This window comes from Alternaria burnsii (genome assembly GCF_013036055.1).
Source record: "Alternaria burnsii strain CBS107.38 chromosome Unknown 697, whole genome shotgun sequence".
Lineage (NCBI taxonomy): Eukaryota > Fungi > Ascomycota > Dothideomycetes > Pleosporales > Pleosporaceae > Alternaria > Alternaria burnsii.
In genome coordinates, this window is record NW_024066120.1 from 327674 (window position 1) to 353338 (window position 25665).

The 25665-nt window shown below is 51.5% G+C and overlaps 7 protein-coding genes across 7 annotated transcripts; 3 read left to right on the forward strand and 4 right to left on the reverse strand.

Annotated features, from left to right (window-relative positions):
- Positions 1-506: 506 nt before the first annotated feature.
- On the reverse strand, positions 507-9804 carry GT037_008931 (two-component sensor protein histidine protein kinase; the record flags this gene model as incomplete). The annotated part of the gene is made up of 7 exons (XM_038933978.1): positions 507-1346; positions 2376-2668; positions 2727-2834; positions 2888-7695; positions 7823-7992; positions 8051-9640; positions 9694-9804. 7 exons carry the CDS (start codon positions 9802-9804, stop codon positions 507-509), a joined length of 7920 nt encoding a protein of 2639 aa, XP_038783323.1.
- Positions 9805-10673: 869 nt separating this feature from the next.
- On the forward strand, positions 10674-13212 carry GT037_008932 (uncharacterized protein; the record flags this gene model as incomplete). The annotated part of the gene is made up of 3 exons (XM_038933979.1): positions 10674-10827; positions 10887-11659; positions 11704-13212. The coding sequence occupies 3 exons, from the start codon at positions 10674-10676 to the stop codon at positions 13210-13212; spliced, it is 2436 nt and encodes an 811-aa protein (XP_038783324.1).
- A 768-nt stretch (positions 13213-13980) lies between these two features.
- GT037_008933 (uncharacterized protein) lies at positions 13981-16822 on the forward strand (the record flags this gene model as incomplete). Its single annotated transcript, XM_038933980.1, has 6 exons — positions 13981-14089; positions 14145-15082; positions 15365-15637; positions 15694-15775; positions 15845-16741; positions 16803-16822. 6 exons carry the CDS (start codon positions 13981-13983, stop codon positions 16820-16822), a joined length of 2319 nt encoding a protein of 772 aa, XP_038783325.1.
- A 248-nt stretch (positions 16823-17070) lies between these two features.
- Positions 17071-18288, reverse strand: GT037_008934 (uncharacterized protein; the record flags this gene model as incomplete). Its single annotated transcript, XM_038933981.1, has 2 exons — positions 17071-17291; positions 17364-18288. The coding sequence occupies 2 exons, from the start codon at positions 18286-18288 to the stop codon at positions 17071-17073; spliced, it is 1146 nt and encodes a 381-aa protein (XP_038783326.1).
- A 901-nt stretch (positions 18289-19189) lies between these two features.
- On the reverse strand, positions 19190-21174 carry GT037_008935 (fad binding domain-containing protein; the record flags this gene model as incomplete). The annotated part of the gene is made up of 2 exons (XM_038933982.1): positions 19190-19201; positions 19252-21174. The coding sequence occupies 2 exons, from the start codon at positions 21172-21174 to the stop codon at positions 19190-19192; spliced, it is 1935 nt and encodes a 644-aa protein (XP_038783327.1).
- A 2154-nt stretch (positions 21175-23328) lies between these two features.
- On the forward strand, positions 23329-23656 carry GT037_008936 (uncharacterized protein; the record flags this gene model as incomplete). Its single annotated transcript, XM_038933983.1, has 2 exons — positions 23329-23407; positions 23469-23656. The coding sequence occupies 2 exons, from the start codon at positions 23329-23331 to the stop codon at positions 23654-23656; spliced, it is 267 nt and encodes an 88-aa protein (XP_038783328.1).
- Positions 23657-23884: 228 nt separating this feature from the next.
- Positions 23885-25099, reverse strand: GT037_008937 (rna 3-terminal phosphate cyclase; the record flags this gene model as incomplete). Its single annotated transcript, XM_038933984.1, has 1 exon — positions 23885-25099. The coding sequence occupies one exon, from the start codon at positions 25097-25099 to the stop codon at positions 23885-23887; it is 1215 nt and encodes a 404-aa protein (XP_038783329.1).
- Between the last annotated feature and the right edge of the window lie 566 nt (positions 25100-25665).

Here is a 25665-nt window from a genome sequence, read left to right on the forward strand (position 1 = left end):
GGATATTGACGCGAGTCCCTCGCTGTTGTCACTACACACTTTGCCAACGCATCGCATTCGAGGACCATGATCCATACCGAGATCGTCCTTCAGTGCACCCATGAGCATCATAATATGGTGTCTTTCTGGATCAAAATGACTCTTCCGATCCACCCTAGATTTGCTTCTTCAACACTCAAATCACGAAGCATATATCAAATTGCCGCCTAGCACCGTCCCCTTGCTCCGAAATCCACAGTTATTTTGTAAACATGTACGCAGTAACCCGTGTTAGTAGGCTAAAGTTAAAAGTGTGACCAGAAAGTACTTGAGCGACTCACACCAACAGCCCGGGAATACAGACAATGATGTATGCTTCAATCCTCAGTTCAAGCTACAATCTTATTACAACGAACTTTTCTATGCATTCATGAAGAACATGAAATGTAGGGTTCAATCCTAAAAACAAGTCCAAAATGCCCAGAAGACGATAGATATCCTTAAGCCGAACTATCCCCATCCCCATCTCAAGACCCGTCACCTTCCACCCCCGTAACAGTCACCCTATACATCTCCTTCAACGCGCCCATACACTCCTCTCTCAATCCCGCCAACTCCTCATCAGTATGCACCAACGTCCAAAGTAACTGCGCCAGCCCCTCCCTCGTAGTAACCTCCTTCAACGCCTCCAACGCCTCATCCTCCTTGTCCTTGTCATCCCTCTCCGGTATGCCCAGCATGCGACTAACATCGCTCTTTGCCCTCGACCTCCTCCGCCGCCTGTTACGGAAGAAGAAGACACTGCGCGTCATACCCGCTTCTTGCTTCTCCTCTGCACTTGCATTCCACAGCGCGACACGGCTGAAGAAATGTTTGATCGCCGTCTCCTCAAACTTTTCTTTCCGCCCTGCAATCGCAGTTGCAAACTCCGCGTCGGGCGTGCAGTACGTGTTGGCATCCCACCTCCTTTGCAAGTAGCGAAAAGCGCGGACTTCGGCGTCGGGAAACGACATGTCGGCAAAGTCTATAGTAAAAGGATCCGAGGACATGGAAGAAGAAGACGATGTGGGGCGGTCGCTACTGGTGCTCGTTGGTGTTTGTGCGGCATCACCATGTTTAAGTTCAAGGGCATGGTGAGTGTCTATGACGCGTTGGAGTGCGACTTTGCGGTTCTGGTGAACGGCGTCTGTGCCTTCGAAGATGCGGGGTGGTGCGTTGGATGATGTTGTGTCGAGTGTAGCAGAGTAGGAGGAGGAGCGTCTGGAGAGGTAGCTCCCGCTGCGGTGGCGGCCAAAGTGATGGTGCCGTTTATGTTCTAGAGATTGTCGTTGGGACATGGTGTCGTCCATTATGTAGCTCAGCTTGGACTTTTGTGTTCAAAGTAGTGATTAGTTGGTATCAGGAATGGTACAAGTAAGATCAATATCCTGATTCTGATAGGTAACTAGGCCCTAGTACAGCGTGAAAGGTGTATTTTTAAGAGGAAGTGAATCATGGGAGAGGCCTAGGAGGAGGACCAAGTAAGAAAGAAACCAGAAACTCAACCCTCTGCCAACAACGAAAGCCGGCTAACCCAGCAGCCCAGTTGACGCACATGCCGTTAGCCGAGGGGGTAGAGAGGGGTGACGCAAGCCCTTTCTGACATGCAGATCTACTCGTGAGATTAATTCATCACCATCCCGCCGTGCAATGTTAAAGTCGTGTTACGGAACTTTGACTCCAAGATCGACTGATTGGCGACTGTGCCACCGTGAGCCACTGCTTTGTTGAGCCACTGTGGCTCATGAAGAAGCCTAGGGCCTGCGGTATTTTGCTGCGTCGGCGGTAATAAAAGTGGGGCTGGCGACACGCTCGCGGCGTGGAGAGGGATGAGTCTGGCGCCCAGTCCAGGTTTTGCCGACCTTCCGGCGAGTGCAATGGCGCCGTGAGGTAGGTGATGCGGGCGGGCTTACGCGTCAAGGATGTCGGCATCTTGACTGTGAGTTATACAGGATGCGCAGAGTGACATCCTGGCGTATGATTGCTTTGTGTGGTAGGATTCTGCATAGTCATAGTCACCAGTAGCCAAACAGACGACTCAAGACACCAATGATCACAGTGAAGACGGAGTCATTCAGATTTCTACCTTCGGCAGAGATGAGACACTATCTGCGAGGATATTGCGACGGAATAGAAACGCCATTTCGTCCTTCCTGACACCTTCGTGAGCGCAGAACGAACGCCATGCAATGCACCGATGACAAAGCGAGCGGAAGAAAGCCATCCGTAAATGAACAATGACATCTGCCCCCCCCCTCAACTCCTCAATCCCTCAAATCAGTGCACCTCTACTCAGAAGGTGGCACGGGTTCTGTCCTACCGTTAGGTAATATGTGCTGTGTAGTGCTCATCCTCACACTGCTCGGTCGTTCAATTTTCTTCCCCTCCCTCTCTGCTGCCGTAATTCCATTCTTCGTCTCTCCCACAACACTTGCGCCTCCGTTGCGGTCCTCCTGTTTCTCCAAATCTCTGTTCCCACTTGTGACATCAGGCAGCGCTTCCGCCTCGTTCAATGCCTCTTTGACCAGCTTTTTCGCTTCGATCGCTAGATTAGGAATCTCTTCTACCTCGTTGTTTTTGTTCAGGTAGGAGTCCAACAATGCCTTGAGTGTCTGCGCGCGCACCGGCTTAGCGAGATAATTATTCATTCCTATTCAACAGTTAGCATTTTTCTCTTTTTTCAACGGGAAAATTAATTAGAAGCTTACCGGAGTCCAAACATTTCTCCCGATCTCCTTGAATAGCGGAAGCGGTCATGGCAATGATAAGGACATTGCGAATCTCGGGATTAGGATGCTTGCGGATAAGTTTTGTGGCTGCATTTGTGTCAGCAATCTGGATGCTCATAGGCATGAGGGCTTGGCTTTACCTTCGTAACCGTCACAATGCGGCATTTGCACGTCCATGAGCACCAAGTGGAAGGGCCGACCATTCTCTGAAGCGCGTTCTAGCGCGTCAATCGTCTTGAAGCCATCGAGATAGGCGTCGCACTTGAAGCCAAGCTTTTGCACGAAACTGATTGCAATGCGCTGATTGATCAAATTGTCTTCTGCAATGCACACTCGAAGGTCTCGCCTAGGTATGGTTGAAAGATCGATGCAAGTACCGGATGACTGCTCATGACCGTTGTTACCCTGGCTTGAGAATCTCGCCATGGGATCTGGCTCTCGCGTTCTTTGCGGTTGGTTACCTGCTTGCGCTTTCGGTACTTTCTTGAACCGCAACGAGAAGGTGACTGTTGTACCCTGGCCTGGCTGACTGTCGAGACGTACGGTACCATGCATGACATTTTCAATAAGAGCTTTGCAGATGCTGAGACCCAGACCAGTACCACCATAGCTCCTTGCGGAGCTCGACTCTATTTGCGAGAAAGGGAGGAAGAGCTTCTGCTTTTGCTCGTCTGGGATACCGATGCCAGTGTCTATGACGCTGCATGTCACGTCTACCCAGTCGTCTGTTTCTTGATCTACAACAGCGCGGACAGTGACTGATCCCCGTGGCGTGAACTTGTAGCTGTTAGACAGCAGATTCATGAGAATCTGGTGCAGTCGGACAGGATCGCCCATAACAAGCATCTCGGGATCTAAATGCAGCTGCTCAATGGTCTTGAGACCTCGCTCGGCGTTCGTGTATGCAAGAGCGCGTACGACCTCGGCAATCGTCTCAGACAGTGATATCGGCATCTCCAAAACATTCATCTTGCCGGCCTCGAGCTTAGAATAGTCTAGTAGGTCGTTGATAATGGAAAGTAGTGTATCGGCGCAAACGCGAATCGAATCGGCGTATCCGGACTGTTCGGAGTTGAGTGGTGAAGCCTTCAACAGCTCAGACATACCGATCACGCCGTTCAGGGGGGTGCGCAACTCGTGGGATACGTTAGCCAGGAAAAGGCTCTTTGCCTTTGCAGCCTCTTCTTTCAACTTCATATTGCGCACAGCGATGGCCTCAGCCTCTTTCGCCTTGATCTCCGCCGCTCGCGCTTGCGACAAAGCACGTTTCTGCATTTCGAGCATTGCTTCGTTGCTGGCAGAGACTCTTTCCACTTCCTTGAAGAGCAGTGCGTTAGCCAAGGAGATGGATATCTGGTTTACAAGCAATCGGAGAACCTGGGTGTTGCGTTCAGTGAATGAATTCGGCGGACCTTCCACGTAGATCGAGCCCAGCAAATGGTCGCTATGGAGAATCGGGATGCATATGACTGCTTTCCCCTCTGGATTGCGCTGTAGATAGGCGTCTGAGACATTAGAAAACCGATCGTCTTCGTATAGGTTCTGGACGAAGACTGTCTCTCGGAAGCGAAGCGTGTATAGTGTCACCTGTCGAGCGACAACATCGTCCACAGTATCCAAAGGTTGACTTGCAGGGAAGGATGTGACGCCAGAAGAGAACCCGCTGTCGTTGTCAGGCTCGTTGGTAGCGACACACGCAATCGACCACTCGATTTGCGAGTCTTCAATCACTAAGCCGCACAAAGTACCGCCCGTAGATTCGAGGAGAATTGAACTCATCTTTGCCATCAGTTTATCGACAACAAGTTCGCTGGAAAGAACTTGACTCGACTCCAGGATTGATGATAGATCCAGCATGTCAAGGCCCACAGCCGAAAGTCCATTGTGGAGAGCTGGGGCAGATTCCTGGCGCCGCGTTTCCGGTACGATCCAGTCTTGGGTTCGATCGACCGCGGTTTCTGGTCCCAGGAAATGGTCGTGGTCGTTCTGCTCAAGCCTGAAGGCTGTGTTACCCGTGTCCACGACCGAGGTCTGTACGGCTTGGTCCGCTGTCGTAAATGATCGGCCGCTGTGAACTAGCCACTCATAACGGCTAGCAAAGTGATTTGCTTTTCCATACGCGGACATCCTCCGATACGTCGAAAGGCAGTCCTTGAGCGCATGCCGAGCCGCCCTGTAGGCCTTCTTATTCACTAACCATCCAGTGTATAGCTCCAGGGCGAAAGCTTCGTCTAGGATGAAATCGTAACGTTCGTTATGGTCCATGGCTGCTTCGTAGTTCTCCAACGTCGACTGAGGATCGCCGTTGATATCTGCAAGAACGGCAGTAAGAAGATGTATCCAACCCCGGTAGTTGGCATCAGTTACAGTGCAACATGCTTCAAGCAGCTTCAGGGTACCTTGAACGTGTTGGATCATCCCGCCTCTCCGGCTATGCTCAGGTTCGTCTCGAAGAAGAACCATGTATGCTAGCGATAGGTAATACCTGACCGAATAGTTCAGTCTTTCAGACCAAAGACTGCTCAGCATTGGAAGCAACATCTCCCCAAGCGCAACCGCTTCCCGATTGTGACCATAGAGCACCAGCAACGGAAGCTTGGTAGCAAGATATATAGACTTCGGACGCTTCGGATTGCTAGCCGTTTGTTCAAGAAAGTCGATATACTCGGCCTCGTTGTGGTCGTCGTCTGAGAGGAGCAGCGAAGGGCTACCTGTGTCGGTCTTTCCCTGGAGCGCTTTCGCGTATTGCCGAGCAGCCATTAGGAAAACGCCTCCTCGCATGTCTTTTTGCCAATTTCGCATGTCCAGTGGAGTTTCCTCAACCCAGGCCTCTAGTTCTACGGCGTCGTGTGATGCCATGACCCTAAAGTGGGCTTGTACTCCGAGGTTCAGAAGTGTAAGGATCCTATCACCTGCGGTAAGAGACGCTTGCAGGGCTCCTTCCAAGCTCGGTATCAGATCACCCACAGGCGCTTCCAAATGACCCAGAAACATTGGCTGCAAAGTTTGGCCCCTACCCAGGGTGTAATAGTCATCGGGGAACATCTGGAAGATCCGCTTCGCGATGGCACCCGTATCCACAGCGAACTGCATCATGTTGAAGCGGCCGCCTGCAACAGTCCCCAGGTGCACATAAGCTAGGGCTACCTGTGACATGGTACCTTTTTCGAGATGTATTGAAATGAGCTTCAGCGTCGATTGATAGAATAAAAGGCTGTTTGACCAGAACGCCGCACTAAGGAGCTCGATGAACACAGGCCCAATCGTCATCAAGACGCGGTCATCTGGCGACGCCCGACGTTTAAGCAACTCTTCTTTGTCGATATTCTGAAGCTTGCCATATATTTGTTGAAATTCGGTGTCGCACGCTTCCCACGTTGTCGGAGGTATAGGGGATCCTAACAAGGAAAGGCAATCTTTGAGAGCCTGGAATGCACCAAAACTATCACCACGAATGGCAAACACTCTGGACTGCAGAATAAACGAACTAGCCATATCGCAAGGATCCCGCGCGTGCTGAAAAGTCGTCCTGATCAAGCTAAGCGCCTCATCAAACATGCCTTGATGCCAATAGCACTCTGCTGATCTTACGAAGAGCTGCAAAGTCTCTTGATACGAGACATCTGGCTGATTGTCGTCCCATGGATCGTCTTGTAAGAGCATTAGGCTGTGAGCAAAGTAGTAGATGCCAGTTGATCTTGCACCAGACTCGCATGCAGTTTCTCCCGCTTGGTACAGCATATCTCGAAATGGAGCCCGGTATGTCTCTTTGGCTTTTATGAGTTCTGCAGCAAGACAGATATGACGGCTCTGCATGTATAATGCCTTGGATCCGATCGTTGAGTCGTCGTTGTATTCCTCGCCAGCAGTTATCATTTTAGCGATTGTGAAGTGCATCAGCTGCGTGTCCCAATCGCTGTCAAGAGAGTTGACAGCTGCTGTGAGGTATCGATCGTGGCTGAATCTAAATCGAGCGTCCTGGTCAGCGGGCATGAGTACGTAGGCTTTGAGCGCTGCATCGAGGGCTGTGACGGCACACTCATTTTCGTCGAAAAGAGGCAGTCTCCCGGTATCAGCGGGCTTGTTCGCCGGGTCGAGTAGCTTCTGCAAGAGCTCAAACGAGAATGTGCCGCCCAGAAGAGAAGCCCATGCTAGGAGTTTCCTGCTTGCTGATGGTAGCTCTGTCAATCGCTTTGATATGAAATCAGTCGTCACGGATGAACCGTACTCCGGGCTCTCGAACACTGCGAAAACCTTGTCGAGGTCAAAAACCCAGTTATTCTCCCGCCACTCGTAGTACACGCATCGTTTGCGATAGCAAGTGTCAAGTATCTCGCGTATGTAAAACAGGTTGCCTCGAGACTTTTCCTGGACTACCGCTACCAGAGGGAGGATGTATTGATGATCTCGATGGAGCGTTTCGGCTACATAGTCCGCAGTCTGCGCCTCTGAAAACGGTAGAAGCTGTACCTTGGTGGCGTGGCGTAGTAATGGGATGAGTTCCCGGGGCAAGGTCTCTTCGTTGGTGTACGTAAGCATAAGAACAAGTGGAATTCTAGCCTGCACGATGTGATGGATCAGCTCAGCACTCTCTGGATCAGCATACTGAACATCCTCTAAGCTCCATGTACAAAGCTTGTGTACGGCAAGGAGTCGTAAAACGTCTATAAAGACATTCATGAATCTAGAGGATTTGGAAGCACCTCCACTTCGCAGCCAGGCTTCAGCAGTATGTCCAGCTGATCCACAATGAACGGCAGGAGATGATGCCCGTCGATCCATGTCTTTGGTTGTATCCAGGTCCTTTTGCTGCGCACTTTTTGTTGTGCCGTTTGTGTTCAAGAGCCATTCAGGAAGGTCCAGGTAAGTTCGCAGCACCGTCCAAACTCCGCTGTTCCTAAGATAATGGCGCAGCCTCTGATGAAACTCTGTCATAACATCGGCCTCGCTGACTAGAGTAGAAATTGGTAGTTAGTGGTTGCTCTGAAGGAAAGAGTTGTGTCTCAGAATAAGTGGACATACTATACAGTGTCAGCGTAGTTCATGTTGGAGAGAACAGTGAGTAAGAGGCTTACCATATTTGTCGGAAGAAGGAGGACATCAATCTTAGGATGGGATCAAAGGGTGCTTTCTTTGCAGGGTCAAATTTGGCCATGGCGAAATAGCCGGTACTCCTCGCTGTGCTCTGTACACTTTGCACAAGACGAGACTTGCCTAATCCTGTGGTACCAGCTATCACTATCACCTGTATCTTGAGATTAGCGTACCTCATCCATGAGTTGGGCTGTGACGTGTCGACTTACCTCACATCGAGCCTTGCGTCTTAATTTCCGTGTGCTGGCTAGGGTACGCAGGCCGTCGTTGGACTGATAAGAGCGAGAGTGAAGGGCGGAGCTTTCAATGCTATTGTTAGATCGCCCTCGATTTGCAGATTGCAGTTGAGGTCGGCCATCCACGCTTCCTTCAGCTGTAGAGACTTCTGACTGTGCTACACTGTCCTGTGAATCGTGTTGTATTGACCGAGCATCTCCCATAAAGACGGGAGTATCTGCGGAAACGCTGTTGAGCCTGCTATCTGAGCCTCTCGAGCTGGTGCTCTCTGAAACAACATCGTCAAAGCTCAAGTCTCGTCGTTGATCTGAAAAGGAAGAGCCTGAACTCAAGCTTTGAAGAGTTTTGATGCTACTTCGGCGGTGCCTTGACACCCGCTCCAAGACATCTACTATAGTCTTTTTCTCCTTCTCACGTCCAATCAGCTTGAGAGGTAGATTGAAGAAGCAACTGATGTCCTTGGAGCCTACACGGAAGGCCTTCAGTCCTTCGACATCGCCTTCACATAGTAACTCACGGATGCGGGCAAGATCGTGTTTGAGCCCCGACGTGGAATGGTATCTATCCTCGATGTTACGCTGAGTCATGCGCTGTATGACTTCTGAGAGCGCCTCTGGGACGTCTAGACGTCTAGAGGAGATTGGTGGGATCCGCTTGCTGATGACATTCTGCATGACATCGAGAGCTGTAGCGCCTTCAAAGGGCGCCTGACCACCTAGCATTGTGTAGAAAAGGATACCAAGACTGTAGATGTCGGTCCGTGTGTCGGGCTCAGCAGGCATACGGCCGGTTTGCTCAGGAGATATGAAGGCCAACTTCAACTCGATGCCAGTCTCCTTGGACAAAGTACTCCAGCCTGCGCTGGTCAGTCCATTCTCAAAGGACCTCGCGCCAGAGCCGAAATTGATCATCTTGACAATGCCGTTCTCGGCGAAGTGAAAGGCATCACCGCGTATTTCGCCATGGACAATTTCGTGACCATGGTGCAGAATCTCCAGACACTCGACTGATCCAACGGCGAAATCGAGAAAGGTAAGGAGGGGCACGCCACGGTTGGGAATGGAGGGGTTTGGTTGATGGCTCTGTGCATTGCTGGTGACCTTCCAAAAGTTGGGACCAAAGTTGACCAAGTCGTGGAGGTAGTTGGGCCCAGGGGCTTCGAATATGCTGGCGACGAGCGGCTCCTCACCAGCTTTGGTCGAGAGGCGGACGAACTCTATAGGGCGAACAAAGTGCCGGCATTCTGGATCTGATTCCTTGACGACGAGTTTGGCGAGCTGGAACTCGCGCTCGAGTCGCAGAGTCTGTGCTGAGACACGGCATACGACGGGTCGGCCTTCTCGCGCTACGCCCTTGACTGTGGTATTGGTGCGGTGTGTTTGGACGCTCGCATCGGAGCCTGAGCTGCGGTGGGTGCGCGTCACAGTCGGCCGGCTTCGGGTGGCAGAGTCGGGTGAATGCGACAGGGTGGGGGAGGCTACGGTGCTTCGTCCCCTCGATTGCGGGCGTTCCTGCTTGGGCGCAGTCTTTTCGTAGCCAAAGAAATGGTAGTTGTCGTACGACTGGTTGACGTTAGGCACTGATTCGACCAAGAGACAAGATACGGGTGTCTTACAGAGTGGAAGGGCTCAATGGCCGGGTCCCAGCCATAATTCTGGAGCTCCTGCAGGCGCGCAAAGATGTGTGCAAAGCGCTGCGTCCGCCCGCTGTCCTCGGTTGTAGTCATGCTGTCTTCCCGATGTTGGCGGCGGCTAAGCATCTAAGACATGCTCTGGGTAGAATAGGTCGGGTATCAATGTACAGGGCCAAGTCGCAAGTCATTCCATCTGTCCATCACAACACGAGCGTGGGCGCGACTGCCATGGTAGTAGGAGCGCGGTCGTGGAGAGCGTCGGATCGGCGGGAGAGGCGTGGTGGGCAGATTCGCAGGCAACGAATACCAGTCTTCTACAAGCAGTCGACGCGCATGAGGAGTGCTTACTGATGGCACCTCAGCCACAGCAGATGGACAGGAGCCATCCATGGATGCGCTCAGACTTCGCGCTTGTTCTTAGACGTCATCATCGACATGGGCACTCCATAAGGAAGCTTTGCACTCGACACGCTTCACACAAAAGCAACAGCCACCGCCACTAACCAGCCATGTTTCGCAACCAGGCTCACATATGTGCCCATAGCTAATATCAAGAGTCCCATGTGTGGCTGACATGCGGAGTTGGCCCCGCGCACGCTGGGACAACTTGATTTGGCGTAGCGGTAGATCGGCCTGGCGCGTCACCCATTGGTAGCGACATCATCGTGGTTACGACTATCTCGGCTTCTTAGCAGGCATACCTACACAGCATTATTACTATACTACGCCCCTGGCGCACGCAGAAGACGCCTTGTCGCAATATCCACAGCGACTGGCTCCCGCTCCTTTACCACGCCCTGCCTGTCTGCGACTGCTGCACTGAAGCTGCCCCACTACAGACGGACCGGGCATCCCTCGACATTTGACACGGCATCCCTCGACGTTTGACACATGCATCCGAGCAAGAGGTAGTCGGCCGCCCTCAAGACACCCTTGCACACCCACCATTTCAATGTCACACAATGGACTCTCCCGATCACGAGCATGCCTATTCGGGCGACCTGGGAGAGCCGCAGCGGCCGCGACAGCTGCCTTCGGATCTGCCCACTTCCCTCAATGACAGGCGCCCGGTGACCATCATGAACGAGGAAACCGAGATGTATGATGCATGGCAGGGTAGGTGAAAGCAACGGGTAGGGAAAGACCGACGCGCCACGGGGACTGACTTCACACAGGCCAGTCGCAATTCCTCACCACGCCCATGCCCGCCCGTCCGCTCGACTTCAACTTGTCGCTCGACGACCCGACGTTTGGCGACGAAGACATGCAACAGCTCGAGGACAGCGACAGCCGCCTGGTGCAGATGTTGGCGCACCAAGCCCGCTTGAAGAACGAGAATGCAGGCGACGAAGCAAAGGTCGTTGCCGATGAGAAGCTGTCACACGAGGAAAAGAGAGAAGCACTACAAGGCTTGTTTACACTAGCAGCATCCAACGGTGAGCTCGAGCGGGTTAAACGACTGCTGGACGGCAAGGCCCGAGAATACATCAACATCAACGGCGTCGACGCCGAGGGCACGCCGCCATTGGTCTACGCAAGTTGCTTTGGACACGAACATGTGGCAGCTACACTGCTCGAGCAGGGCGCCAGTGTTGATTTGCAAGACAAGAACCGTTGGACGCCGCTCATGTGGGCCATGACGAACCGACACAAGGATATCGTTAAGCTCCTACTCGACCACGGCGCATCGACAGACGTCAAGTCTTCCGGAGGACGGACCGCATTCGACTTTGTCGAGCCCAACACTGAGCTCTCCGACTATCTGCATGAGAGCGGGTATGCCATTGGTAATGTAGGCGTCGGTGACGACTTCTACAGCTCGGGCTTCTCTCAGGATCGCTTTGAGCAGGAGATGCAGGAAAACGATATGAAGCGGCGGATGATGATGGAAAGTGCCTTCAATCTCGAGGTTGACATTGGTAATTTGGGTCTGGACGAACAGCCCGAGGTACGAATCTCAGCCACTCCGTGGATGTTCGCTAATAGCTGTAGTCACCTGAAGAACCAGAAGAAGAAGCCCAAGAGTTCATTTGGGATAGATGTCTCAACGACCAGATGTTTGTATTCCAAGAGAACGAGCTCGAGCGGATACTGGATATCATCATTACGAATATGACGCCGCAACGCTCTCCTTCGCAAAAACCAGTACCCGCAAACATACTCTTCCTGAGCGCACGCTATGCGCATTACCATGCAAATCCAGAACTCTTGGAGACTTTGCTGGTATCCGCCATGAACAAGATCAACGACGTTGTAGAGAAACATCAATGGGACATGACTGTGCTGGCCTTTTGGATGTCTAATGCGACACTTCTGTTGCATTACCTCAAGAAAGATGGTGGACTCATGAGTGCGACTACAGAGTTCCAATTGCAGATGGCAGAACTTATCAATGAGATTTTCATCTTGATTATCCGTGATGCTGAGCGCAGGATGGATAAGAACTTAGATCAAGCTATGCTCGACCATGAGCCGATGCCTGGATTCGAAGATGTACAGTTCCAGCACGAATGGAAAATATTTCGTTCCAAGCCTAAAGCGAAGCCGGTAGAACCTCTCGAGAAACGTTTCCGACCGCCATCTCCCAAGCGCAGAGCACAGCCATCACCCCGGAACATTACCTCTTTACTCTCATCAACCCTATTTGTCCTCGACCTGTACGACGTACACTCTGTAATCGCTGCGCAGGTACTATCGCAGCTGATCTACTGGCTCTCTGCCGAAGTCTTCAACCGCATAATGTCCAATCGAAAGTACCTCGCGCGAACGAAAGCAATGCAGATACGCATGAACGTCTCGACGCTCGAAGACTGGGCGCGTTCTAACAATCGGCAACCAGAACACTACGAGAACGGTTCCATGACCTCCACCGGGGAGAACACTGCGGACGCCGCTAAACGTCATCTCGAGCCTCTTGTGCAACTTCTTCAATGGTTACAATGCTTTTCCTCACTTGGAGAAGACCTAGAGTCACTTGTGGGAACATTACAACAATTGACACGCCTGTCACCACAACAACTACTACACACCGCAAAATACTACCGACCCGAGGTGGGTGAAAAGACCCTCCCTAAAAGCGCTTCCAAGTACATTGTACATTTGCAGAAAGCAGCTGCAGATCGTAAAGCTGCGCGCGCAAGGTCTCCCAATCCACCGTCACAGCCCGAACCCCCATCCACACCAGTCAGAGGTACCTCTGAAAAGCCTCCCGAGCCATCACCCGCGCCTTCACGAATGTCGGAAGAGGACGAAAAAGACGAAGCACCCGATGAGCTTCTTTTGGACCCTTCGTACATGCTGCCATTTTCGCTGCCAACATCAACAGATATGCTCATCACCTACGGTGCCGGATTTGGAGGTGTCAACAAAGAGCGTGAGCGGAAATACATTCCCACCGTTCCACCAGAGTTTATGGCTAAGCTGGATTTGAATGGGGGCAATAACAAAAATGGTGGATCTTACTACTCGGAGTCGAATTGGAACGACCCAAGCTATGGGTGAAGACGAAGACTGGTAGAATTGAGAACCTTGCTAATTGAGACTTTGGATAGCCACTTTCACACTGCCTGGCTAAGACGAAGATCAAATTCTTTCAAATTTCGCTCTACGAGGCCTTGTTGCTGACCGCTGAGTTTATCGTCGCGTTGCCATTCGTGGACTGGAAACATTCCCGGCATGTGATTCGACAGATGGACCAAGTAAAAGTTCTGTGTCGACTACGCTTCGGCACACAGTCCGATCTGATGATATAGAAACTGGCTCGGCTGTAACCGTGGAAGCTTTGCAGATTCAGTTAGGGTGGTCGAGGCTTGTGATAGCGCATAACTTGGATGTTACCATAGTATCAGGGTATGCATAGATCTGTTTACCATTACTACAACCTATCGAGTCACATATCAGTATGTCGGGTTGCACCATCGTGCGGCCCGTCGGGCTAACAGCAAATTTATTGTAGCATCGGCACAATTTGCAGCGAGAAAGCCTAAACATTCTATAGGCAATGGATTGGCATGACTGTCATTTATATCGAGTAAGGCAGGTATCTAGGTTATCAATACTACTCCGCGATCGGCCCCTTCAATATCCGCTCGGCGGATTCCGATAGCAGCAGTCTGTTGGTAGGGCATGCAGGGTAACTAGCTACCCCACCAGTGATGCCCCGCCATAACTTGGTAGTACCTCAGCGAGATCCCCAAACATTATCTTTGCTTTTTGTTCTCTTGCATAAACTTACCCAGCCTCTATCAATTACACAATATTTCATACATCATGGAGATCCGCAACATCCTACCAGAAGACGTCAAGAACGTAGCTACAAACAACGCGCGGTCGATTCCAGCTGACGAGATCGACGCGACCTTCAAATCACAATACACCGGTACGAACCTCATTCTTTCCATACTTTCCCACACAGGAGTTGATACCCCTCAAAGATCTCATATCCGCGCCTCTTGGTTCAAAAGTCCTTTCCTTTAGCGACGAATGGTTCGCCGCAGCCGAGAACCTTATCACGCCGACACCACCAATTCGCAAACCCGGTGTTTTCGTCCACTCGGGAGCATGGTATGATGGCTGGGAGACCCGGCGTCACAATACCGAACCCTTCGACTGGGTCGTCCTGCGGCTAGGTACCGCCAGTGGAAAAGTAGCCGGTGTAGAAATCGACACTTTTGCATTCAATGGGAACCACGCCCCCGAAATCGCTGTCGAAGGTGCATTCATCACAGACGAGAAGGAGGAAGAGGAAGTGAAAAAGGCCAGCTATGCAGGCTGGGAAACCATACTATCGAAGCAAGAGTGCGGACCTAGCCAACGGCATGGCTGGAAACTAGACAGCATCACAGACAAGGCGTACACGCACGTTAGGCTGCTCATGTACCCTGACGGCGGCATCGCGCGCTTCCGGCTTTACGGTGTAGCCGTACCAGTCTTCCCAGAGTCCTCCGACGCCATCTTTGAACTCTCGGCCACAGTCATGGGCGGCGTCGCAACGTCATGTTCGGACCAACATTTTGGCACAAAAGACAACTTACTTCTGTCCGGTCGTGGAAAGGACATGGGCGATGGGTGGGAAACGAAGCGTACGCGCGGCGAGCATGTCGACTGGACAATCGTGCGCTTAGGCGCAAAGGGTGAAATCGATCACATTGTCATTGATACTGCGCACTTTAGAGGCAACTTCCCACAGAAGGTACAGGTCTTTGCTGGTAGCTTTGATAAGGAGCCCGCGAGTGATGACGGGGGATGGGTTGAGGTGCTGGAGCCGCAGAGGTCCGGGCCGGATGTGGAGAAGGAGTACAAGGCTGAGCTCAAGGAGGTCAAGGGGAGGGGGTACACGCATGCGAAATTGGTCATCATCCCGGATGGTGGTGTGAAGCGATTTAGGGTGTTTGGAAAGAGGGTTTGAGCGTGAGGTTGAAGGTTGGTAGGCTGGGGGGATTGAAGGAGAAGTATCTCAGTCACGCGGTCGTCAAAGATGTGTCTTGGGTATCGTTTTGCGCCGTAGACTCTGCAATGTAACTCTCAGTCAAAACCGTTGAGCTGCAGTGATTATGCAATTACCATGGTAAGGCGTGAAAACATATGTCCGTACTGTTGTAACATGTCATTGAAGGATCGACAGATGACGGCCGAGGTAGTCGACATGTCTTAGCGCCTTGGTAAGGCGTGCACGTGGGGTGGGCCTCAATGCATGTCGACGCGACCCGCAATGTCGTCTCAAAGACCATCTGCCATTCTCAATTCTTTCCATCATAGAATATTGGTCTGGTTTGCCCGTATGGAGGAAGAGCACGAGTTCAACATTGAGAAGGTGTCGCCGATATGGCTCATCACGGCACTTTGCGTTGTGCCGTTTGGCCTGTATCAATTGCTCAACTTCCTTAGTCCGTTGATACACCGGTTGACGGCTATGAAGATTTCCGCGGTATGTTTACATTGATGATGCAAGTGAAGAGAAGTACTGATGATGGCGATTCTCAGATGTACATCTACCCCATCAAATCGCTACGAGCGATTAAAGTCACAGAAGCCATTGCCACAGCCCATGGATTCAAACACGACCGTACAACACACCACCATTCATGCGGGATGGAATGAATAACAACAAGAAAAACCGCTAACACCTCCACAGGTTCCTTCATGCTCCTCCAGGAAACCAAAGACGGCTACAAAAACATGGCCGTATCAAGCTACCCCGAAATGACGCAATTCCTCCAAGAGATGAAAAACGACACCATCACCGTCAAATACATTGCGTGCGGAGATGCGTCGAAAGAAACATCAATCGACATACCTCTGGAGCCAGACACGGAAAAACTGGATTCCATCGATATCAACATGCACTCAGCCCCGACAACCGCCCATCGCATGCCACAAAGATACAACGACTGGTTCACTTCCTGCTTCGGGTACCCCGTCATCTTCGTCTACCTAGGTGCCAATCTCCGCGACGTAAAGTTCCAGGACATGCAGCCGCTGGAACCAGATCCGCTGACCCGGTTCCTGAGCAAACATGTCCCGTTTACAAAGTCCTATGTGGAAAAAGTAATGGGTTTGCATAAGTCTGGGGAGGAGAGCTGGAAGATTACTTTTGCGGATTGTGCACCTTATCTTTTCACTTCGCAGACTAGTCTTGAGGATGTGTCGTCCCGGCTTCCAGAGGGTATGGATATGGATATTGAGAAGTTCCGTCCAAACGTCGTCGTCGAAGGTGCTTATGATCCGTATCAAGAAGACTATTGGGGTAAGCTTACGGTTAATGGGAGAACGGAGATTATCCTCCCGCATAACTGTGTGAGGTGCAAGAGCATTAATATTGACCACAAGACGGGTAAGCCGGGAGAAGGGCCGGCGGGTGAGGTGCTGAAGAGGTTGCAAAAGGATCGAAGGGTTGATATTGGGGCGAAGTGGAGTCCGGTTTTCGGACGGTATGGGTTCTGGGGGAGTAATGGAAAGAAGACGGAGGAGGTGTGGAGGGTGGGGGATAGAGTCAATGTGGCCAAAGTTAATGAGGGGCTGACCGTCTGGAGTAAGTTTTTCCACAGAAATGCCGATGATGATACCAGGGCGCTTTTACTGACTGTATGCAGGTTGGCCTGGCGTTGGGTAGTGATGTGCAACGTGGCGCTTCCTGAATGTACTAGTACAGGCAATGGGATTAGAGCAGATGTTTACAACTATGAAAGTATTTTGTTATTTTGTTGAACAAGAAGACAGCCTTGCGACATAGCGTATTCGGTCGCCTCACAGCAAGTGCGGGTGCAGATCTAGCCTAATCTTTTGAGGGCTTGCACACCTTCCACTTCCCTCCAGATAATCCTTTTAGCAATCTCACTCTGTCCAATCTGCCGCATCTTATCACTCTTCTCCTTCCGACTCATCCACCTCCCAGTCTCCCGCTTCCCAGTCTCCCGCATCTAACCCTACCTCTGTCCACTTCTCCATTGCCTCCTTATGTCTCCCCGAGCTGAAAGCATCAAGCTCAGCCCGAGTGTACAACCATGGGTGGTTCAACTCAGATAAAGGCCAACTAGGCCCTTCTGGAACATGTTCGTAGACTAAATCGTCATCGAGGACATCTGAAGTCAGCAAAAACATCATATGAGCAACAGTGCTGTAAATCACATGAGAAGAATGAGGGATTGACTTACATGTTATACCCAGCCTCCTCATGTTATCATAGGGCGGTGGAAACACCCATCCAGCGCATCCCCAGTACAGACTCAAACTGCGCAATTCCGGGAGAGGAGTTCCTTCCGCTGGTGCTACTTTGCCGACCCAGTCGTGCACATGATCACGGCAGTCGATCAAGACCAGTGTTTCTACTTTAGGTGGAATTATGTCTTTAGGTTCCGTGTCCTTGACGGCGATAGATGGAAGTATGAGATGTCGCAGCTCGGGGAAATAGGTACGTAGTTCTGGGGATACGAACTGCGACACCCCTGCTGGGAGGTAGAAGTCCTTAGGTAGTTCGAGGGAAGTAAGTTTGGCGCTGATCTGGGTTGGAATTCGAATGCAGTTCCAATGATTATTCAAAGGCCATGGGTCTGCTACACCTTCCAAGACTGGCTCGAGAATTGTGAGGTGATAAAGTGGTGTGCCTCCAAGGTACAGTGAAGAGAGATTCGGTAGCAGGGTCAAGACGAGGCTAAGCAGGTCGCCAGGCCATTCGCACTCATGGCTGAGGATTGCAATCCATCCTTGTTTCATCTCTCTATCAAGGTCTAGATTCTGAACATGGCTGACACATCTTGAAAGCAATTCTGCGTCCCGAGCTGGAATGGAGCCGTCTAGTACTGTCCACATCTCGGAAAGCTCCTCCGCCTCGACTGTAAGGCTTCGGATCTTTGGTTGTAGGTCTGGATACTTGAAGAGCATGTCGAGGAACATATGGATATTACCTAGAGCAAGGATCGGCGCCGTACAGAGGACCTCGCGGACGAGTGGTGCCAGTCGTTTGCATGTCAAGCTTAAGCTCAGTATGTCGGCTTGAGGCTTGGGGTGCTTGACGCTCTTTGGAAGGTAGTGGAAGATACGAAGAAGAGCTTCGTTTGGAAGTCCGAGGAGGACTGCCATGGTTGAGAGTGTTCTCGCTCAAAATCAAGTGTTGAGAGTGTGGTTCTGTTATTGAGGAAGGTGAGAGAAAGAAGAAGGTACAGTGCGTTTGCTATTGCTACTAAAAGACCATATCTAGCTAGCGTTGCTCGAGTGTTTACATCTACGTACGAGGAAGGTGAGAGACACTTCCTGATCACGTGCTGTGGAGTGTTTACACTTTGGCATTTCGCGAGATAGGTAAGCTCTGGCTGTACAAGACCCATGTGAGACATACCCCGACTTCGTGAATTATACACAGTATGCTTGATCTTTCGGTTGTGTTAGGATCGAAAGACGATAGTAGACCACTTCGCGAACTCCACTGAACATTGACAGGCATTAATGTTACACGTGTAGGAGATTGACCCACTTTCTCGACGACCGCACAAAGCTCACCATCGAACAATACCACACTCCAAATCTCAGTATAAAACAATGTCTTCAATTATCTCTCTCTGTGCTATCACCATCAACAACGCACACCCAACACCATCTCATCCTTCCCATAACGACAACGAAAAGCAAATATCACTATCCCTATCCCTTTCCCGTAAACAAACGCCATGCTCTTGCGCGCATGTCCTTCTAATATGATGATGACGATAATGATGAACGTCCCGTCCAAACCCTAGAAAAAAAGCGGCCAATAAGCCTTGAGAACAGCCCAACCACAATTGAACATACTTTGCTTTGTTCCTACTATATTGTTTGCCGCCCATATGGATTCCCAAATTGACTCCTTTTTTTGTAATCTGAAACGCCATGGCGAATATGCTGCTAGCGGTAGGTACGCAGTGTCGAGAATTTGGAGAGACGCGGTCGTGAAGTATGGAAATCGTAACTCTCTTATTTACAATGTAATGCGGAGATAGTGGCGTCTTCACCATGTTTCCTGTGGTCTTGTCAGTATATGTGTCAATCGGGTGCTAGAAATGCACTCACAGCGATATACTGCCCATCCTCCCTCTTTCTGGCCCAAAATTCCTTGGCCTGCGCTTCGCTCAAACGGCCCTTTTGCATGGCCACATCAATCAAAGACTCTTCAACACCCTCACCCATGCCCTTACTAGAGCCACAGACAAAGATGCGTCCGTCAAGAGCATTGATGACGAACCAGACAATATCAGCCTGTACGCGGACCTCGTCCTGAACGTATTTGACCTCGTTGGAGCCTCCAACCTTCACCTTTCGGCTCTGCACAACCTTCTTGATTTCGCGCTCGTGATCGCCAAGCTCACCAGAGTAGAGCTCATCAAGCATAGAGTCTCGGACTCCTTGGATGAGCCAGATCTTGTTGGCACAGTTGGCGTTCTTGAGTCGATTCAGGATGAAGCCTCGGAACGGAGCCATGCCTACTCCCGCTCCAATGAGCACCATCGGGCCTTCGCCACCGAATTGCTTGGAGAGCGGGTTGGCCATAAGGCCGCGGAACATGGGTACGCGAAGGTCGAGAATGCTGCGGAGATCGACACCCTCGCTCTCTGTTGAGATGAACGAGTGTGCGAGGCGTTCCATGAAGCCACTGCCTACACCAGTACGTGTAGCACCCTCCGCATGCCAATCGGGTGTTTCGTGAATTGTAACGGCCATCTCGATCAGGCGACGGGTGCCAGGAAGGCCGGGGCGAGCTGACGAGATATGGGGATCGTTCGAGAGGGAGTAGAATCGAGGCATGAGTTGGGTGAGGACGGAAAGGAGGTGTGGGAGCGGCGGCTTCGACGAAGGGAATGCGCTGAGCATCTGTGAGACTGTGAAATGAGAAGTTGTGCGCAAGTCGCAGAAGGCTGCTTGTCCTTGGGCCGAGCAAAGATATGTCAAAATCTTCTTTTCGTTCGGGGCGTCGGCATATTCAGCGAGCACGCGGAGGAGGTTCTTGGTCGGTGGGTGTGACTGGATGTCGGCACACCAGGTCAAGAGTTCGCGTCGGGTTGTGACAAGCTCGCGGGATTGGTCTTCGCCCCAGATGGTCGGCCACCTTCCGGTCTGGGTCTTGAGTGTGACTGGCTTGTCGCGGACAAACTTGGGAATGCAGAGGAGATCGAACAGCTCGTCGACCATTTCCTGCGAGTTGGGCGGGCAGATGCCGACGGCACCACCAACCTTGAAATCGACGCCTCCCTCGTCGGGGTAGTCGGTGACATCAATGTCGAAGTGAATTGTTCTCTTCTCGGCGCCCGGCTTGGTCAACTCTCGTGCGTGGTATAGCGGCGCCGAGTAGACCTCGTAAGGCGGGTGTGGTTGGACGTACTTTGGCGGCATCTTGTGCACCTCTGAGACATATTTTGTGTCCTTGGAAGGCAGGGGCTCGAAAGACATGTTGACTGGAGGCAGCGGAATCGTATCGGTTAGCTCGCTGTCGAGGGCGAGAGGACCTAGTTGGAGATTGAGGCTCCTAAAGGCATGGTTGTCGGGGACGACGACAGGTATGAAATTGGGCGACGACGAGTCCGGGGCCAGTGTCTTGAGAAGGCAGCATCCTCCGCCACAGCACTGGCTAATGAGCTTGGTGGCTGTCTCGCCCTCACCCAGTATCCGTCGAATGTCGTTTGGGTTGTCTGAGATGAGAGTGGTGGATGCTCGCCGGGGTCGCGACTGCTCCGAGAAATTGACAGCCGAGGTAGGCAGCGCCTGTAGCTTGTCGACTACCTCCTCGACGCCCTGGTCGGGCTCAGTCATGGGCGTCATCGGGGCCTCGGAGTCATCGCTGCTGTTGGTCCACAGCGTCGACTCGGCTGATGATTTGGGCGACGTCTGCTCCGGCTGTGATTGCGACGGCTGCACTGAGAGCTGGGGTATGTCTTTGGGCTCAGCGGGAATGGGGTCTTCAGGGTGCGAGGTCGATGTGTGTGGTATAGGGCTGGGCATTGTCGCTGTCGTGGCTGCCATGTGTCTGCGTGGTGGAGTGAGGTGGAGGAGAAGCGGCGAGCGTGCTGAGGACGCGACAAAGGGGACTGCTAGCGCAAACCATGGTTAGCAAGAGCTGACCTGGTATTACTATGGGGTGTTCAATGCATCAAGAAAGCGCGATGTGGGTGTGCATCTGCCATTTGCTTGTTGAGCCGCGGAGGACGGAGGTGTGCGACAACGAGCATGTGGGGGATGCGTGGTTATCTGATGCTTTGGTGATGCACCGAATTTCGTTATCAGATCGTGGCCATCACTCACCTCGACTGGCTGACAAACGAACACGACCGAGTGACAGCCGCTTGCTAATGCCCGAGACTGGTGACACGATGGATGGTGACTGTATATAGAATCGTATTAGGCGGGTTCTAGCCGTGGTAGAGGGTATGAGCATGAGGAGAGGACTGGTGGTGAACAAATGTTCGACTGAGCCCGGACGCTTTTCCACTGCCGATCCACGACGCCTTCAAGCCTGAGATGAGCATCCCGAATGCCCACTTCTGCCGAATGACGCTTGTCCACGCCCATCGCCGAAGCCGCTCGTATTCCCACCTGTCTCGTCCTGCTTTATCCGAAAAGAGGCTTTGATTCGGCCGTCTTCCGTCTATCTTGGCTGCGCCCACGGCACCAGCTATATCTCCTGATCATGGTACTCATCAACGCAATATACTGTTGGCCGCAAGTACTACGAGCTGAAGCGCAGACCTTCTCACCACATAATCGCGCAATCTCTGTAACATGCCACTGTCACGCCGCCCGACCCTCGGTCTCTCGGCAGTAATCGCATCTGATAACCACATTTCGGCTCTGGGCCCGACCCCGCCAGATACGCCAGATATCCATCGTGACTCTGGCCGCGCTTCTCTGTGAAGAGACTAACTCTACCATGTTTCCCCTCATCTTGATCGCATTCAGCACCCTCGCCAAATTATCGCGATCTGGTACTGCAGCACTATTACGTCGATGCAACGCCACCGGCTTTTACGGGAGAATTTACCCTATCAGAACCTCACTCTACTGCATGTAAGGATATGCCTGGCAAAGACAAACTCAAAACTGTTTCTCAACATGCCACACTACGCCACAGCAAGGCTGACGTGCCGCCTTTTACTTCCGCGAACACACGCAGGGTCCGCGTTGTTGTCGTGTTCCGCTGTCGTGGAAGAACGTTGAGAACGCTCTGTTAGCGGCCCCACACGAGTCGAGGATCTGTGTCGCAGCTGCCACGACCCTGGATTCGGGCATTAAATTCGCCACGACAATGTGGAGGTTGTGAGATCACTCAGACAGCCTGTTACCGCTTATGGTAATCATGACTAACTCTCACTGCAACATGACGGAAGACCATACATCGCATTCTGGTAATACGGTCAACTCACCCGCCGACAGCCGACCCACTCTAGCTAGGACATATATTGTTAAACTATTGAGGAAAGAACAAAGAGTAGTGGCTGCTGTCTACATTCTTTCCCCCACTTTCCGAACTTCCAAGCCTACATGTACTGGTCTTCATCAACTCCATGGTTTTATCTCTGCAAAAGGGAATACGCACCATGGTTTGTGTCGATGTCGCATTTCAAGCGGTGATTACAAGATTCCGGATGGTCTGTATATGCTTTGGGTTTGCGTATGCCTCGCTGGCTGCATAATAGCTGGTGCCACGTAAGTATGCAGACAAGTCCAAAGTGGTAGACATTTTCTTCTCTCTAAAGTCTTCGCAAAACCATTCATAGCCGATACAGGAGTACCAGACCAGAGCTTTGGCTGCGTAAGCTAGTTCGGCAGGTGCGTGAATGGAAGCACATTGGGTGATTGATAAATTATCAGGAGTGAGACTTTTGTCATGGGATTCCGCCTCTTTCCCGCAACCTCTATTGATATGATGGACGTGCTGGCAATGAAGTGCAGGCACAACGCTGTCGAGTTACACTGTATTGTATCGCAGTAGAAGTCTGTCCCCAAACACGCACTTGGCTTCACTATATGTAGCTGTACATGTTCCCCTCAACCTCTTTCTAGATCGTTTATCCTGTTCAATTTCCAAGAGCATAACGAAGTCTCAACCATATTTCTCAACTACCCTTGTTCAACACGTTTATTGTACCCTTCTGAATCATGTCTATCCACCGTACCACCGAAATCATGCACGAAACCGATAGCCTCAGCTCATACACCGACCTTATCAATACCAAGAGTAAGTCATCAATCGCCTCGTACTCCTAATCCGTCTAAGTGCACAACTAACCAATTCTCAGATAGCGCTCCGCGCCCCGTGTATTCTGAAGCTGCACCTGGTACCCATGGTCCCTCGAAGGTTCATACTAGCGAGGCGGACAAAGCCACTGCAGCCAGCAAGGAGGACCATACTCCTGAGCCTGAGAAAGCGTCGCAGACTTGGGCTTCTAATATGATGAAGTATTATCGTTATCTTCCGCGGAACTAACAATCGATAGAAGGGAAATTTATCTAGCGCAGAGTATAAACGGGCTTTGTTTGAACTTGCTCCTTATAAATTCTATCACTAGGTCTGCAATGGCGATAGTGTCAACGCGGAGATGCTAGTAAAAAACTATTCTCGACAGTCAGATCCAGGCACCCTTGGGACACGTTGATGAAATCTTGTGGGATGTAGGGTAATACTTCAATACACAATTGTCTTATTGATATTGTCTTACAAGGAAACAGCTAGCCCCTCCAAACTCTTTGCCATATCTTCTCCCACCTCATTCACAACACTCGCTGCATACCCCACACCCTCGCATACACTCTCTCCATCGAAGTCTACTCCAAGAATCTCTTTCGCCACCCACATAGCAGTCTTCGCATGTAGACTCGGCTCCAGAAACCCCCCATCTTTCTTCTTTCCTCCATAAACCCGACTCTCCCCTTGAGCGAGCGCCTGAAACACAACCAGCTGATCCCTCAGATACTCATCGACACACCCCCCATGCTCAATCTCTGCCATCAAATCATCAGACACTTTCTTCACCATACCGGGAACGATGCGCTCGAGAAGGCCGGACTTGAAACCGCGATCATAGAGCCAATCGCGACCAATTCTCATGCCAGTAGATGTTGTCGCTACAAGGAGAAGATAATATCTCTTCTCGTGATGTGAATGCTCGAATGTGATGGTAGTACTTATTTCTGCATTACCGGCGTTACTGCCAAGGCAGCGGAGTATTCGTCGCTCAAACATGTCGTCTAACTCCTCGCGGAACTGTTGTTCGGTATCCCGCGGTGCTATGATCGTTGCAGTTATGCTGACAATGTCTCCTCTCTCGGTTAGCTGGAATCCTGGTAGTCTGGCCTGCAGAGGTGTGATGGTGTATGTGACGCTGCCGATGGCTGCCCTGCCTTGTGACCAGCCGCGCGAGTGGATAGCGGTGGTGATATGTGGTATGCCAATCAACTGAAGCATTGGGATAAGAACTTGAGTTATGTAGTCGATTGAGGGTGCACTTGACACATTGGTTCCTCCCTCTATGCGGACTCGGATTGGATGTTCGACGCCAGAGAAGAGGATATATGGTAGGATAGCTTGCAATACCAGATTGACGCTTCCAGGAGTCGTCTGTCGGATCCGCACCTCCCCAGCGTTCAACAAATTATTGGCTTGAAGAGCAGCTCCTGGAGTGAATACAATCTCCTTGCTCTTGAGCTCTGCACCAGTGGTCTTCGCCTCGCTGGCTAGGCCTAGCCACTCGACACTAGTCAGGTGCTGAGCTTTCAGTCCTCCGCCACCAGAGCGCTTGCCTCGGATCTGGGTAATGTGTATCGGCTTTCTGGTAAGGCTCGAAAGACCAAGGGCTACTCGGAGGAGTTGGCCGCCACCTTCGAGAGTTGTGCCGTCTAGATGTATCAGAGATGGGGGTAGAGATGTCATGGCTGATGATGGTAGCCTAGTTGTGCAGGCGCGTTATCGTAGTCCTCAGAGGATAGACGAGGAACGATATTCCTTGAGAGTTGCTACGTATTATCCTGTGGTGCACGGAACGCCTCACGGTGAGTGAAGATGACTCAGTTGTCACTTGCTCTTTCCAGTCATACTATGGATAGGCTGCAAGGCCGAGCGCTGGTGCTCAAGTTCTTGTTCGATCACACTCGCCGTTTTTGTCTGAGCGTGACATTGATCTTGACATCACAATGTCTTTTTTTCTCAGGGCTCTATAGTTGTCAGACTATCGTGGATTGATGGTGCCCGCATAGCAGGAGCCTGCAGCTGTAGCATGCCGTGATGATGACGTCGTAGAGTCGCAAACAAAAAGTAGAACCAGCCCTCGTGAATATCTACAGTACTTTGATCGTTGATACTGCGTACCCAAAGTAAGAGGGTTGGAGTTGTGTGCCCTGGCTCAAAGTTCAGGGTCACATCGGAGATCGAGCCGCGGCACTTGGCGAGTCCTGTCGTCATCAGGGCGGCGCCGAACTTTTGATTGACATCTCCGAAGT